A 16916-nucleotide genomic window follows, 5' to 3' on the forward strand; every position below is an offset into this window, starting at 1 on the left:
TGTTTTTTCGAAATTTTTACGCTCGATGCAATACTCGGTCAGCATACTAAAGACAAAAATCATCGAATTAGGAATTTAAGGCAGAAAGACACTTACTCGCCGCCAAAATGGCGATGATAACAGCTACCAGCACGACTGCCAAGCAACATCCCCAACAGGCCATTCTTCTCCAATACGAGCTCCTCGATCTCTTATCCTTCGTTACATAAAGTTTCTCGCCCCTGCAACACAATTTCACCCGCAATTAACAACGATGACCACGAACAATCTCGATTCACCCCCATCCTGGACCCAAAAATAAGCGTATTTTGTACAGCATTGTGCTATGCCAATGTTTCGAGACCTTCTTTCAGCGATCAAATAGGATTAGAAGCTTCCCTAAACGAACAGACACCGTATCCTAAAACGACTTCGTCGCGATCGTCTTAATCGACCTCCTTAATCGAGCAAAAAAAAAATTTCCTCCACTTTTATTAATCATTGTTTCTTTTTATTCCTCTTGTTTTCGAATTTAAAACTCTCGATATATATACATATATACACATATATGTATGTATGTATATATATTCTCGAAAAAGAATTTCGAATTACTCGTTTCATCTCGCGACGAATGATCGGTAGTGTCCACGTGTTGGGAGTCTTGCTTCTGAGGTGGTGTTGTAAAATCGTTTCTTTGCTTGTTAAAGGCCTGTTAGGCGTACAATCCTCCAACAATGTAATAATGATGCTGCGTGTGAGCGACTACTCGGTGAATCCTGAAGCACCTAACGGGATAAAATAAAATATATATATATATATAAAAAAAAAAAAAAAAAAAAAATACACATATATAAAATATATCTATCCTCAGCTTCTGTCCAACTCTCTAATTAGCCCCCTAATTTTCTAACACGTCATCCCGGGTGCATTTTGCGAGAATGCTTTGTGAAATAAATATATTGCTTGTGGCATTCCATCGTTGGGCGTGTCGTCGTTTCATGATTAGAGAAGGGGAGGGAGGAGGGAGAGCCGAGGAAAAAGAAAAAATATCGGGGGAGCAGCGGGGGTTGTAAGCGAATAGTTAGTTTCGTAGAATATCGTGCGCATCCACCATCTCGTTCATCGATCAGCACACACGCACTCTCTCTCTCTCTCTCTCGTCTCCTCGTAAGCATCCTTCAATGTACCTGAGGGCTGTCAGCCAGTGGGAATAGTCGACCAGTCCGGCGGCAGGGTCTCTCAGGCTGAGTCCCTCGCGGCCGACGCCGGGGCCCAAATCAAAACGCACTCCAGCCACGGTTGTTTCAACCTCGGCCTCGGGACCCCTGCTAGGTATCGTGACAACAGAAAACACCGTCTAACTCTCTACTCGGCTGCTGCTGGCCACTCTGTCCTCTTACGTGTGCGTCTCTTACGTATGTATGTCTGTCTGTCCCGTATACCTACGTATAATACGTTTCTCTATTCACGCGTGTACGCGCTGTTGTGCCTATTGTACGTGTGTTTCGCCTTCCTATACGTGTACACATTTGTATCTGTCGTATCTTTAGGTGTTTTAGGTGTGCAGGGGGGGCGGGGTGGGTGGGTGGGGGGCGGGGTGATGGCGGTATAACCTCGCGGTCAGCGGAGGCGAAGCTGCGTGTGTGTCTGTGCGCGCGCGCGCGCGCGTGTGCGTGTGTAATGTAACCGTGACTCTACTAACGTTAGGGAACGATCTCGCGTGGAGCATGTACGTGGTTCGGTTCGGTTCGATTCGCTCGCGTGATCCGAGTCCTCCTTGCGCTCTGCCCTCCTCCTTTTCTATTTTTTGAATCTTCTTTTTTTTCTCTCTCTCGACCCTTGATTTTAATCAAGGTGATACGGCGATTAATTTCGAATCATTGGACGCACGATTTTTTGATTACTTTTTTTTTTTAAGATCGAAAGTTGAAGCGTGAGTTAAATATGATTATCGTCGAATGGTTTTTTTTAATGATGGTGGATCATCTAGTGGTTGACGTCCATTTAGAAAGGATAGAAGACGATATCGAATTTCGATCGTGAAGAATTAAAGGTGAAATTGTATGTGAATTTGTATATGCTCCCTGCGAAGATAACGTTCAAACTATTGTTGTCGACACTACTCTTGCTTCTCTATATTGGCAATATGTATCAACAGCCTCGCAAGATATTTTATATTATATTCGTGCTAATCGGGTAAACAGCATAAATCAACTTGCTACTTGCTTTTCCTAAGAAATCGAAAAAATGCTGTTTACGTCGCCTCGAACGAGAAGCAAGCGATAAAAAAAGAAAGAAACAACTACGCGACACTACTCAGCAGACCGATCATAGAGATTTATTATACATATTAATCCCTTCCTTTTTCTCTTATTTCTTTTTCTTTAATCCCGACGAATTTTTTGCTCTTCTGCTCTTCGTCGTGAGAATGTCGTAAAAGAATTATTATTATCATTGTTATTCATCGTTTATTTTTAAGATAATAAAAAATGATCAATTCGCGGATTGGAAAATAATTCGAGGCTGATTCAGAGTTCTATTTCCGACGAAGGACGGTCATTCCTACGTTTTGCTATGTGAAACGTTGTGACACATTCGTTTCGCAAGCTCCTCCATCGGTGAACGTAATCCGTTGCGTTCTAACCACTTTCGTTCTTTCGATATTCGCTATTTTCTTTCTCTCTCCTCTATTTTTTAATATTTCATTTTGTGGCGTTGCGATTAATCGTGCGTGTTACCAGAATGTAGATGTTTATTTACGTGAATAATTAACGATGGCTGAAATATCGAGAGAAGAGCTTAATTCCATAAGTTTATTTAAATACATTATAGTCGATTGAAAAATGTATTAAAATATTAGATTGTTAGATGTTTTGTAATGATTGTCGATTTTTAAAAAATTAAACCGATTAACAATGACAAAATTTCCATTTCCTCGTGATAATTTTCTTCGTGCAAACTGAAAAGATTTGCAATAAAGAACATTGATTTCATCGGCAGAAAAATATACTGCACACGTTAAGTAATCTAGGAATATATTATCATACGTAAGCTAGGAGGCTTGAGAAATGACGAGCAAAATAACGCGAGAAAAATATTAAAATTTTAATGAAATCAAGTTTCGTTTCAGGATATTATTTTTCGAAAATTGATGCATCGGCCTGGTTTTTTATTTTATGGAATTCTGATGAATTTCATCTTTCTGATGAATTTACTTATTAACTTTCGTGACATAATCTATGATATTATTCGATTATATTTATGATGTATTATTATAATTACTTTTTTGCCCCGTTTTTTACGCCATTAATATTTTCGAATTCGACCACAATACGTTCTTTCTTTGATCCGTATTCAACTCGACGAATCGACGGTCGTTTTAGCAACTATGCAAAACGAGGAATGAATTAAACATACATTTCGGTATCTGGAAAGGCCTTAAATATATTCCAATAGCAATATTTCTTCAAGTTTCATGTATTTTTCTTGCATCGAGTGTTGCGCGATGAAAAAGAATTATTGTGTACAGAGGAAAAATAATACAAGTATACAGAAACATAATTCCAAGAAACTCTGAAAAAAAATATAAAAGATTCAAGTATCAAGATGAATTTATAATTAATTATAATCGAAAAATTAATATTTTTTTCGTATTATTAGTAATTCAAAACTCGTGAAGCATGCGAAAGAAAAGATATCTTTTTGCGAATCAATCGATGCTTCCTTCTTTTTAAATAAATTCTTATATACCGATAATTTTTCTCTCTCCAAACATTTATTTCGTCTGATCTCGATGCAAAACTCTGAAAGTAAGCTCTTCCACGATCACGATTCGATTCGAAATAATCGAAAAGAGATCAAAAAAGAAACGAGGTGTATCGTGATACATATTTATAATTTCACTTCTCTGGTTGATATCGTCTTACTTTCTTGCTAAAAAAAAAAAAAAAAAAAAAGGAAAGAAAAGAAAAGAAAAGTTCAAACGATCTTGTAACGCCCCGGACTGGTGAACACAGATCGAATGTTAAACAGTAGCCAGGAAGAGAACACAGAGAGCAGGGGAATATTTTTCATCCGTTCCTTTACCTGATGTACTTTCGATGCTCGTTCACTGGAACGAAGTACTCCTCGTAGGGATCAGCTGGAACCTCGCAAGCTTCCTGACCCTTCGTTTGGAGATTGTTGCCCGCGTAGGGCCTCATCGAGACCAGTTCCAAGTTTACTGCCTCGATCTGCTCTTTTTTTCCGGTATCTATGAGAAACGAGAAATTGTTTAATGACGTAAATATTAGTTTTGGTAATAAAATAAAATTGGTTCGATAATGGCGATTGTCCACAGATGCATTGGTATTGGATATTTTTTCTGGGTTTTTTTTTTTCATGGTGAAGATTTTCATCATTTTTTTATTTCAATCGAGATATTATTGAACTAATCCTAATTAATATTGACCGATCGTTAATATCGGTTTTTAAAAGGATAACACAGGATAAGCGAATAAAATTTTAATTATTGCCCGATAATAAAGTGAAAATGATTTATAAGATTTGTTTGACGCATCGTTTAAACTGCACGATGTACAGTTTAATTTATCTAATTAAGATGTATCAGATTTTACTCGATTCGTGTAAATTTTTTCATGTGAATATAATTATTATTCACATGATTATTTAATTTTTTGAACAATATCATAAAATGGAACGTAGATTTAATTCACTAATTATCTTATGCCATATATTATACCACGTTCATAAAAATTTTCTGAAATAACTTTCTCCCTTTTTCTGATACAATTGCAACTACAATGAATTCGAATTTAAATTAAATTTCTTACGTATATAATATCTTATAGAATTATATAATTTATATAAATATGGAAATAATACACGGTGTATTTTATAGGGCGAAGTTGTAAAATCGTTGTTAATAAGAGAAAAAAATTAGTTAATTAACGCGTTTATTTGAACAAAGTTCAAAAGTCGATGTACTATTATTGAGAAACATTTTTCGCTCATAACTTTGCTAATAAAGAAAATATATTCCATTATGTATTGACGGAAGTTGATTGCAAATATATTGACGTTTTATCTCTTTGAAAGCAATAATGAAATGAAGTAAAGAATAATTTTATAATAATAGTGGTTAGGCAATTAAAATTTATACTTTCTAAAGTAACAAGGAATTGATAAAATAATAATAGTAAAAAAAAAAAAAATAAATAAATAAGAAACGTATAAAATAGAATACGTATAGATAGAATATATATTGAAACGTTCCAGAATTATTATTTAAATTAGAAATAATATCAACTAAGTTATATTTTTAAATAAATAAATAAAATTAATTATTGCTTTCATATTTATTAGCCACATTTGTTTATCAAAGTATATAATACTTCGTTTGTCCAGTGAAAGTAAATTCAAGATAATCTTGAACAAGATTTGCAACAGAGATAATAATTCCTTTAATTCTCTTAATAATTGATTCTCTATTTAATTCCCCGAATCTGTTGTTACGAGTTTATAGATATACATGTAGTGTATTTTTTTTTTCAATTAATCATTTTGATCGTTCATATATTTTCTGCGTTTCACCGACCTCGAACGAGTTTTTCCTCGTGAACTGATTGATATTGGTGGTGGTAATTAACGATCGAAAGTTCGAAAATCATGCGGATCGATGCAGATTTCAGTAACCGCAGTAATAATTATTTCTACAATGTTTTAATTTGCTTTCGAATTTTGTGCAAACGTGTATCTTGAAAATACAACAAAACTATCTAACTTCGATCTGATAATTAAAAAAATTTGCATTATTTTCTCGATGTATTCCAATGTGCAACAGTTCGTTTATTTTTACCCGAATTACACTTTCGAAGAATTCGAATTGTTGAAATTCGATTATAAATTTCATTGATTTCCTTCCCTTCAGAATTTTTTCAAATTTTTCAAAGAAGCCCAACGATCCTCTTTGATCCTCAAGATTAAATTAAACTCGATTCAAACTAAAATTTCAAAATTTAACATTCCTGATATTTGCAAATTTTTTTCCAAAAGCTTTCCAAATCCGAAGCACCAATCTATATAAAAGAAAGAAGGGCACCAAATTTCAACGTTTATATTAGTCCAGTGCAATCTCGATTCGATCAAACCACTAACTTCCAAGTTCGTAATCTAAAGCAACGAACCCATCGTTCACGACCCGAACCGATGAATTATTCATCGAACGAAATTTACGCGATTCCCAAGATCGAAGCGATCCCGATCCACGACCAAATTCTTGGTTATGCGCGGTTAGATTACGGTTCACGGATTGCATCCGGATTTGTTGAAGCCGAGTCGGCGAGGAAAAATGCAACACGTTCGCTTTTTGTCGCGGAGGAATTTTCTCCGCGCTGAAAGGTAAAAGCTTGTGGCCTCCGCTTACGTAAAGTGTTCCTTCCTTTTTCGCTCTTTTTCGCCTTCTACGCCTCTCTCGTTTTCTTTCAATGATCTCTGTCTCTCTCGCGCGAGATATGCAGAGAAAAATTAATAGAATGAAAACGAGGGAAGGACGAAGATAGCGAGTGTAAAAGGTTATTGATCGTTGATTGGTTTTTTTTTCTTTTTCGTTTCACAGAGGATAGTTGGTTACGAGGATTTATAGTAATTGGATAATATTCACTCGATATAATGTTGAGTATCGAAGTATTCGTTCTGTTTCTCTGATTTTGCAGAAGTAATATCAATGTACAATTCAACTGTGGAAATCGCGTTATTGTTATTAAAAAATACACTCTGTTCTCCTTTCTTTTTTTTTTTTCTTAACTGATGAATAATCATTCTTCGAAAATTAATAGATTTCATTGATAGATATGAAACAGTACATGCTCCAATTTTAAAGAAATAAATATATTCCAATAAAATTATGATTCTCAATTGCAACACGTAGTGCATATCAAATTTTTCCACCTCGATCATAATTATCACGTATCCCGATAAAATCACAATTTTAATCATCAATCAGATTAATTCTTACAATTGTAAAAATTTTAAATCGAATTTATACTGTAAACGATAATGATCGTTTTTTTAACAGCGACTAGACAAGAAATTTCAAATTTTACGTTAAAAGGAATTGAAAAAGAAATTCGCGATAAACAAGACCACTCACCATTAATCTGCACGCTGGTCGCGCTGTTGTTCAGGAAACTGGCATCATTGTTGTTTCCATTTCCATGGACGCCGTTCATTTTCGGCTCGACGACGGTCTTGTCGTTGGTGTCGTTGGTCAGCTCGATCTTCGTCTCGGTCCTCTGATGATGAGGATCGGGACTGGTCTTGCCGGGCTCGACATACTGTTGGGAGACGAATTGGGCCCGTTGATGGCCGTTCTCCACGGGACCGCCCTCCGACTTGTGATCCAAGGTCACCTGTTGCTCATCGTTCAGCCGCGACTCGGCCGCGCAATCATCGCTGGCGAACGCCGGATTATCTATACCATCCTCCGTCGACATCTCTCGATACGCCTCGCCGGAAACTGCTGGACCCTCACGTGATCACCGATCACCCGGTATCGACTCTCATGCGTCTCGATTCTGTCGAACGGAAACATTTACGAGGATGAGAAATTTGGCTCGAGAAAAGATTTTTGCAAACGTTTTGAACTTTGGAATCGATTTTCTTTTTACTCTATCGAATGGAAAGGTTCATAGAGATGAGAATCGTGAATGTTTGGAACTTTGGAATCGATTCTTTTTTGACTTTATCGAATGGATAAATTCATAGAGATGAGAATCGTGAATGTTTGGAACTTTGGAATAGATTTTCTTTTGACTTTATCGAATGGAAAGGTTCATAGAGATGAGAATCGTGAGTATTTGGAACTTTGGAGTAGATTCTCTCTTGACTTTATCGAATGGGAAGGTTCATAGAGATAAGAATTGAATGAAGATTTTTGAAACTTTGGATCGACTTTCGTGTGTCTTGATTTTTTTGGAGATAAGAGAATAGGCTCGAAAGAAAGATCTCTGTGATATTTGGATCTTTGAATCTTTTTAGAGCTATTGTTTTATGGTAATATTTATTCTATAGATTTTCATTAGAAATGAATGGCTTTTGATTATATGTTTATTAATAGAATGTTGTTCCTTTATAGAATAATTACTGTACTTTTTTGTTGATTAATTCATATTGAAGAAATTATGTGTACACATTATTTATATTTTATATTAATTAATTTTTAATACTTCATGATTTTTCTTTAAATATTTATGGTTATAGCTGAGCTATTAAGGTCACTGATATATTAGATGTTTGAAAAATCATTTTATATTGAACTTTTTGCTATAATAAAATACCCATTACTGTATATTACCATTTAAAATATTAATTATTCTTTGCGTTAATTATCTTTCATTATAATTTGCGTTATAAATTCTTATTATGTCTTCATTTTCTGTCCTTTCTTTTTCTGAAAAATTTTATCTGAATATTTTAATTATACTGTAAAGATTGGAGATTTCATTCTATATATGCTAGATTGCACAATACGATGATTGATGGTCTGACACGCGTGAAAAATATCCGTTTCATCCAATTGCGTTGATTTTTCTTGATTTTACCGATGATGCGTAGAAAGAAATCAAATTACATAAGGAAATCCATTTAATAAATGGCAATGATGTTGAATGTTTCGTTTTTTGAAAGGCGGATAACGAAACGTGGCTGTTGGAAAACATACATAGACTAGTAATTCATTTGTTTTATTTATTCTCAACTTGTAACGAGTTTCGACTTTAATTAATTTTATTACAACAAAGTAACATCGTTAAAAACTGTTTAAGTATATCGACTTAACCATAATTGATCTGGACATCTAAAAAATTATATCTTATAAACCAATAATTAAAATATAAAAAAAACTTGATTTGTTACAATATAAATTAAATATCCTCTATCTTTATTTAAATGTTTTTTTTTAGAAAAAAATATTTTATTTTTATTCATTATCGTATATTTCTTTCAATTTTATCTTCATTCGCTGTTCTTCCATTAAACTGTTTCAATTTAAATACTTCGAAGAAAACAAATTTCAATTTTATTCACCAATTCATCCTTTATTATTGTTCTTCCAATTTAAACATTTCAAAATTTTACTTTTCCTTCTACAGTATATCGCTATAATTTCTTTTTCTTTCTTTTTTTTTTTTTTTTTTTAGAGAGAGAATATCAGTGTTAGCTCTCCATTTTCTTTTTTTATTATCAGAAGAATCAGTGCACCGTGATTCCACGCTTGAATGAGGATATTCCCCGATATCGGAAACGCATTTCGCAGTTTCCGTTCGTTCGTCGAGCGAGCAGCTTCTCGGTGACCGATTTCGGATCGTGGTGTGTAATTTATAGCTGGAGAAACTGGAAGTAAGTCGATCCGATTATTTCTGCTGACGAAATTCAACGAGTGGGATCGACGTATGATCGATCGAATTTTCCATGCTCGTTACGCTTCGTTTGCCAAATGGAATTTGCAAATAAATCTTTTCACTTGCGAGCAGGAAAAATATTCTTTTATACATGATTTAGCGTTATTGATTAAACGCGATTGCGCGTTGCATTGTTTGCTTTGCAAAGTTACATACTCCGTTTTCGAATTTCTTATTATATTTCCCAAAAAATTCTTCTTTTTAATATCGTTCATTTGCCTCATCGTGTCAAATTAATAAAATGGTAAAGTGATGAAATTTTTTTTCGTCACCTTCGTCGAATTTTGATTATCTAATGGAAAGTACACGCGTTACAGTAACTTTTTTTTAATTAGAAGAAAAGAAAAAGTATTCCCCAGTATCGTATTATCTTTCAATGTGCGTGAACCGCGACAGTTTCTTCAACCGTTTCATAAATACGACATCCACGGTGACAAAAATAATTATCGAATAATTTATTTCATCTTGACAAGAGATAAAAATTACTTTAAAATTTGTGTGGCGTCTATAAATGAAATTCATTATTTTTCAAAATAAAAATTCCCATCAATTTTCCATCTCAATAATTTTCGTCTCAAATGAAACGTTTTTTAAAAACGTTCAACGATAGTGGTATTCACAGAATCGCGTTTATTATTATTATAGCACGTGTGCAACCACATATTATCCTGAACGCTATACCAATTACACAATTACACCGTTGGCCACGCAGTTTTAATTAAACCGCACTACTTTTCCCACCCTTCGTTATCCACCGATAATCCACTAGATAAGATTTTCTGAATTGAGAACAGTCGGTCGTTTATCATCCGTAAGGATAAGAGAATCTCTAAGGGATTAGGTTTAAGAATAGATTCGTTTCCTGAATTAATTCCACCTTCTTCGTGCACGTAATTGCGCGCAACGATTATGCAGAATTATTCTAAGTATTCGATAACAATCGGTTGTTTCATATAGCTGTTTCGTGTCGATGAACAGGGGGTTAGAAGATTAAAAATAAATTTTTAACCGAATTTTTCTTTTCCAAAATTTTGCAAACGAATAATTTTGTTTTCTCTGTATTCTCTATCGTTTCTATTATACTTTAAAATTTTCGCTTACAAATACGACAAATCAACATTAAGTTAAGATAACGATAACGAATATCTAAATAAACTTCAAAACAATATAAATATGTAGTATCAAATTTTCGAATTTAGAATTTTCATGAAAGTGTATAATATTTTCAGTAGAAAGATGGAATAAATATTATGTAGACGAATAATCGAAGATAATTATTAATTCTTCAAAAAAATTCGTTGCCACTCACCGAATTTCAAAAATTACCATTGTTCCTCCATAATAACGAAAAATAAAAAATTTTGGATGTTTCGGAAATTTCTCCAACGATATATTATCACAAATTAATCCTCTTCGTCACAAGAAACGGACCAAATGTGGTTTCAGATATTAACGTCACTTCGGTGTTGTGACGTCAATGGTTGAAGCAATTTTGAAAACTTCGCACGAGATGAACGAAGCGGACTTGAGAACCGTGAGACATTACGCTTCTCTGCGTCTTCCATTCCACGTATTCTTATCTTCCAAACGACTTTGTTTTTTTTTTTTTTTTTCGAAACGATTTATCTTTCGATTCTTTATCACATGCATAATTTATAATTGCAACTTGTCGTTACACGGAATTCGAAGGACGTTTTGCAGTGGAAAAGAAAAAGCAAGATCCAATAAAAATGTACATATTAAATATACATTCCTTTTATATTTCATCTTGGAGAACGGAAAACACGGTAATTAATTGAAACAAAACTTTCGAATATTCGTCTCATATTACTTTTTTTCTCTCCGAGAAATTATATTTATCAACATCTATCTTGCGATCGATTGAAATCTCTGAGATTTTTAAATTTCTAATTTTTTAGAAAAATACCAGAAAATTTAAAAATTTCGATATTTCAATGTAAACAAATTTTAAACACGAAATTTTCGAGAATGCACGCTGCCCAAAGCTCCTCGTATCCCCTTCCATCTCCCTTTAGCGGGGAGTCACGGCCTCCCGCTCGTTTTTTTCTTCGATTTTGGTGAAACGTCGCGCCAACGAAAAGGGCCGGGACAAAAAAGGGGAGCGGGATAAGTTACGGCTCCTAAAAAGCCGCCTGTGCGCGCCAGCGATCTTTGTCTCTGTCGGTCACCCTTTCGTTATGACAATTTAAAAAAAATCATCGCGGATTAAAGTATTTCTCGTAATTTGATACGAGACCGATCGAGCGATAAGTAAATTTTTATCGATTCCTGTGAAAGTTGTATCTTGTATGTAAAAAAGAGAGGGGAAGGAAAAAAAACGACACGTTGATGTACGATGAAAATCGTTTCCTGGTAACTTGTTTCGCGTAGCCTAGATCGAATTTAATATTACACTGCAGAAATTTCTCTTTGTTTCGGTCGAAAAAAATTCTATGACGCTGGTACTTCCTGCAGCAATAAGGGAGAGATGAAAAATTCTCGCCACTAGGATGTACAGGGTGGCCCGGATGAATCGACGAAGATACCATCGTTTTGGATGATTGGAGATCGATGATTGGTTAAATCGTATTCGTCGTTTCGGCTCGAATGAATTGATGTTCTCTCTGCAATGATCAACCGAGACGATCTCTTTCTTTTGTCCCCCGGCGAAAGGTTCCGGCTTGGAGGTTGAAAACTATCGTCCCGATATCGAAAGTGGAAGAAAGCGTAGGATCAGCATTACTGGGAAGTTCCATGCATAGGGGAAGACTTAAAATTGAGAGTGTTTTTCGTATTTCGTTATTTTGTTGTGCTGAGATAGAGATAATTATCTAATTATCTAATTATATTTTTTTTAATCGGTGTTAATTTTCGTTCTTCGATCGTCGATCGAAATTTCTGAAAGAGATACTCTATACCGTATTCTATTTTCCTTTTTTGAATTTCTTTCGTCTTTCAATCGTTGAAAATACGATCGAAATATACTTCAGTGCCTGATACGATCTGAAAATATCTTCTCGGAGGCATCGTCACCGCCATCTGGCGATAATTTCTCCACTTTCTCACGAATTATTCAATATTCAATCAATAATCGTAACTTCCATCGACTCTCGTCGATCAATCTCTTCTCTAAAACTTCTTTCAAATATTTACTGAAAATTGCAATCGCATCAAACCTCAATTTCTAACCTCTAAAATCATATTCTCAGTGATATCGTCACGCCATCTGGCGACAATTTGCCAATTTTTCCACGAATTATCGAGCACTGAATAATCCAATCATTCAATCCATAACCTCCACAACGCACTACGATTAAACCAATTCGCTGGACGTAACGTGGCGCCATCTGGTGGAAATTTTTCTCAAATTACCCGTCGTCCAATGATCCAATCGCGATCAAGAGTCGTGACACGCTCTGTAAACTACGATTGAACCAATAATCGTGTCCTCGAACGCAACGTAACCGCCATCTGGCGGCAATTTTTCGACTTTTTACCACACTCAACGTCCAATCTCTTGACAACTCGCAAGACACCCGGTAGACCACGGTCAGACGGTCGGCCGTGTTCGCGCGTGTACGTGTAAACGTTGCAGGCATATACTGCACCGAAAGCGGTTGACCCTGAGAGAGGCAGGCACAAAGGACTGATTCACCCCGGGGCCAGAGTGGAGTCCTCTCCTCGGAGAGCTCGCGTTCACCCAGGTCGACTTCTCCACCTCGGCTCCTCTCTACCAGTGACATAATCCAGCTGGATCTGGCCGCCGTTTTCGATTTAACAGCCGGCTCATCGTAATTGGTAACGTAATCGCGGATCATGATGCCACGGGTTAGAGGTCCGACCGGGTCCAACCGAGCTGGGAACGATTCGCGAGTTTCTGATGGAGGAAGTCCGCGCGCCGAGAGAAATCGAAATGTTTGATAAACGGTTAACGGTTGCGGCTTCCAATTAATTCGAAAACTTTCTGTGGAATTGAATTTTTTTTTTTTTTTTGAATATTTTATGAGGAAGTGAAGTATTTATTGGAATATTTTGTTGATACAAGTAATCGTAGAAATTAAAGAGTTAGAAATTAAGAACGAAGTATGGCAAAGTATTTTGTTAATTATTCCTTTCAAAAATTCATTGGAAAATTTTCCAATACATCTATATCCTCCATTCTTTATCCTCAAAGACAGATTAAATTCACAATCCAAACTTTACCGCATAACAAAATTTAATGTTTCAAAACGATCGAAAATTGAAAATTTATAAATCCACCAACATTCTCAAAAAAAGTAGGCAAAGAATATTAAATTCGTTTCGCAAAATAACAAAAGAGCCTAATAAAATACATCCAATATATCTGTATCCTTCTTCATCCTCAAAGACAGATTAAATTCACAATCCAAATTTTACTGCATAACAAAATTTAATGTTTCAAAACGATCGAAAGTTGAAAATTTATAAATCCACCAACATTCTCAAAAAAAGTACGCAAAGAATATTAAATTCGGTTCGCAAAATAACAAAAGAACTTAAAAAAAAAAAAAAAACGAAACGATTCGCGAATTCGCGACACGCACGAGCGATCTCCTGTCGAAACGTGCCAAATTTCCGCGAACGATCGACGCGTGAAAAGACTAACTAGAGAGATAGAGAGAGAGAAGAGGGGGGACGCGCTAATAGAGCGTGGTTGAATTTCGGTTTCGATCGACGGCTGTTGGTATGCATAGATAACGCGGAAAAGTTGCGCAAGGTTTTCCTGTCGATTACGATCAAGGTGAAAGTCTTCGAGCTCGCCAGAGCGAAACGTTATCAATAGGCGGACCTCGTAAATTGCAGCCAATGTCGGGTGGAGAATGTCCTTTAACGAGGAAATCGTTTCAAGAATCTCGAAATCGTTACTACGAGGAGGATAATGATTCCTCGTTAACGAGGCGAGCTTCCTTAATTCGCCATTGTTGTGCTGTAATTGATAGTCTTTGTGAATTTTGTGACTTTTTTTTCTTTTCTTCGTCTACGTGGAATTTTTCATTTAATTCGTATCGGTGATCGTGGATACTGGATGATAATTAAATTAGAATAGTATTTTTTGAGTATTTTGCTTAAGGTATTTCACAGTTGAATTTTTGATATCCCTTTTTCTAAGATGATTAAAATTATTGTTATTTTTGTATTCTAAATTTTAAATTATTTGTCCGAGTGATGAGTTGGAACAAAGGACGAGTTGAATACTGAGATAAATTGTGTGTTAGACATACTTTAAAAATAGTGTTGTTAGAATTTAAATTTTGTTGCAGTAATAGGTTGTAGTAAATCTGTAGTATTTATAGATTAGTGAATTTTTTATTTTACTTTAATAATCAAATTTTTCTTGGACTATGTGTATTTTGTTTTTATCATGTCTTCTGTATGTTTATAAAATTTACAAATAAAATTAGTAGATTCTGTGTTTCTGGAACTTTACTGCGAAGAAGCGGTATCATGGACGAATCGATTTCATCGGCCATTTCATCGATTTTATCTCAAACGACGAGTTCCGCTGCTCGAAATAGAGGATTGCGTATACAAAACGGCTGGATTTTGTTTTCTTCAACGTTAAACTTATAATCTAGTCGAGTTTTATTCGTTTCCAAACGAGCGCCTCGATTTCTGCACAAAATCCTTCGTTTCGTAATAGTCGACAAACGGTGTATTTCAAATCGCAAGAAGTCATATTCCGTTTGAAATACAACGTTACATAAAATTTCTCTTGGAACATTTTGTATTCTGAATTTCAAACGGATGTATCTTAATTATATATTTAAAAAAAAGAAAAGAAAAATTAACAAACCAATTTATCATTTAAAAACGTTAACTCAAAATTTTTTCCCTTTTTAAATATTCAACATTCCTTATTTATACTTCACTTTCAGTTCAACTTTAATTAACTTTAATCCAATACCAATTTTGAATTATTTCTTCAATCTTAATCGAACTTTTTATTCTTTTCATTTTTCTAAGAATATATTTTTAAATTCGTCATCGTTTCTATTTCTTTTTTCGAATTATTTCAATTTTTATAAATTATTTTCCATATCAAGCGAGCATCCCTTACTTTTTTCAAGAAAATTTCAATCGCCTTGGCGAATTTAATTATCGATCAAGATTGCAACACGCTCCCCATCGAAACGAAACTTTTTGATGCGTTAATTAACGATCGTTGGACAAGCTCGAGTAAATGTTGCGCCACGCTGAAATTTTGTATTATACGCCTGTGTTCGCGCAAAGAGAGGAGAGCAGATTCTTCGTCTTCTATTATTATCGATGCCGGGAAATAGATTCGGTTCGAACACGTAATCCTTAGCAGAATATTATTACCGCAATAAAATTGGATTCGGTTTGAAAATGCGGTTTAAAGAATCTTCCACGTTTGATTAAATTAATTGTGCCATGTGAAGTTATTGTTATCTATAACTCTTTTCTCCTCATCTTATATAAGTGCTATTTCTATTTAAAAATAACAAGGATACGAAATTCTTGTTTATTTAGAGGATCTCCTCTTTGTGAATTTTCTTGTCTCGACAAATAACGTAGTTTTAGTTTTCTTTTAGGAACATACGAATTTTTATTACCTTTATATTCGATAATTTTGTTCCTGATTATTTTTACGATTATTTTCCTTTTGTTGTAATTACTTAACAGATGCTCATTTATCGATCACTCGTTCGTTGAACAACCTCAAATTGTCATTTATTCGCTAATTATTTATCTGTTAATAGTGCATTAAATTTAGAATTTAATTATATCAATTAGACTTTAATAAATAACAATTTGAATTTTTATTAATTTATTAATTATGATAGTATTAGTGTAGTAATTATTAGAACGTAAAATTTTAGAACATATATTCAAGATCGAAAAGGTCCAAATAAAATTTTATTAATTTTTTATTTCAACTTTAAAAAAATATATATATATAGAAATATATAGAAATTTTTACAGATCATCGTACGATAAAGAATTAATAAAGGGATATATTCAATTGAATAAAGAAAATCTCATTCCACTTTTCCTCTTTCGTTTTCTTTTCTCGTAAATAACGAAGTGAATAGGAGACACGCCTCATAGGAGAGGAATCCTAGCGATGCTGAGTAGCCGTTGAATAAGTGACGTAACTTGGGATCACAGCGAAAGAAAGCGAAGGCGTTCGAGCGTTGCACGAATGGACGCGCGTGCAAAAATGTCGGATCGCATTGTCTCGCGTGCTGGCACAGGCGAGAAGATCTCGTCTCTACCTGAAAGATCGCGACTCGATCCATCGATAAATTACTCGAGCAATGAACTCGTCCGTGGATATAACAAACAAGAGGTCGTTGAAACGAAAGAGAATGGAAACAAGTGTTACGTGTTACAAATTCAATAACCGTAATTATTAATAACAACAACAAGAAACAGATTTGCTTCGACGCAACGTGACTTATTTTCTTAAGCAAACTTTTCGCAGAATTTTTGGAA

At 34.7% G+C, this 16916-nt stretch overlaps 1 protein-coding gene across 2 annotated transcripts in view; it reads right to left on the reverse strand.

Annotated features, from left to right (window-relative positions):
* The window catches only part of LOC100868390 (uncharacterized), a 65369-nt gene that overhangs the window by 10521 nt on the left and 37932 nt on the right, over nt 1-16916 (reverse strand). The window contains exons 2-5 of one of the 2 annotated variants that reach the window (XM_086917937.1): nt 7130-7553; nt 4066-4231; nt 1167-1307; nt 97-221 (exon numbers count right to left, since the gene is read on the reverse strand). In XM_086917937.1, coding sequence (XP_086774063.1) covers nt 97-221; nt 1167-1307; nt 4066-4231; nt 7130-7472 — 775 coding nt within the window. In that variant the 5' untranslated portion in view covers nt 7473-7553. The remainder of the gene's footprint in view (nt 1-96; nt 222-1166; nt 1308-4065; nt 4232-7129; nt 7554-16916) is intronic. The other variant, XM_086917941.1, reaches the window with a different exon arrangement.

Source organism: Apis florea, unplaced genomic scaffold, assembly GCF_048593485.1.
Source record: "Apis florea isolate Af1SG1 unplaced genomic scaffold, ASM4859348v1 contig_1615_pilon, whole genome shotgun sequence".
Lineage (NCBI taxonomy): Eukaryota > Metazoa > Arthropoda > Insecta > Hymenoptera > Apidae > Apis > Apis florea.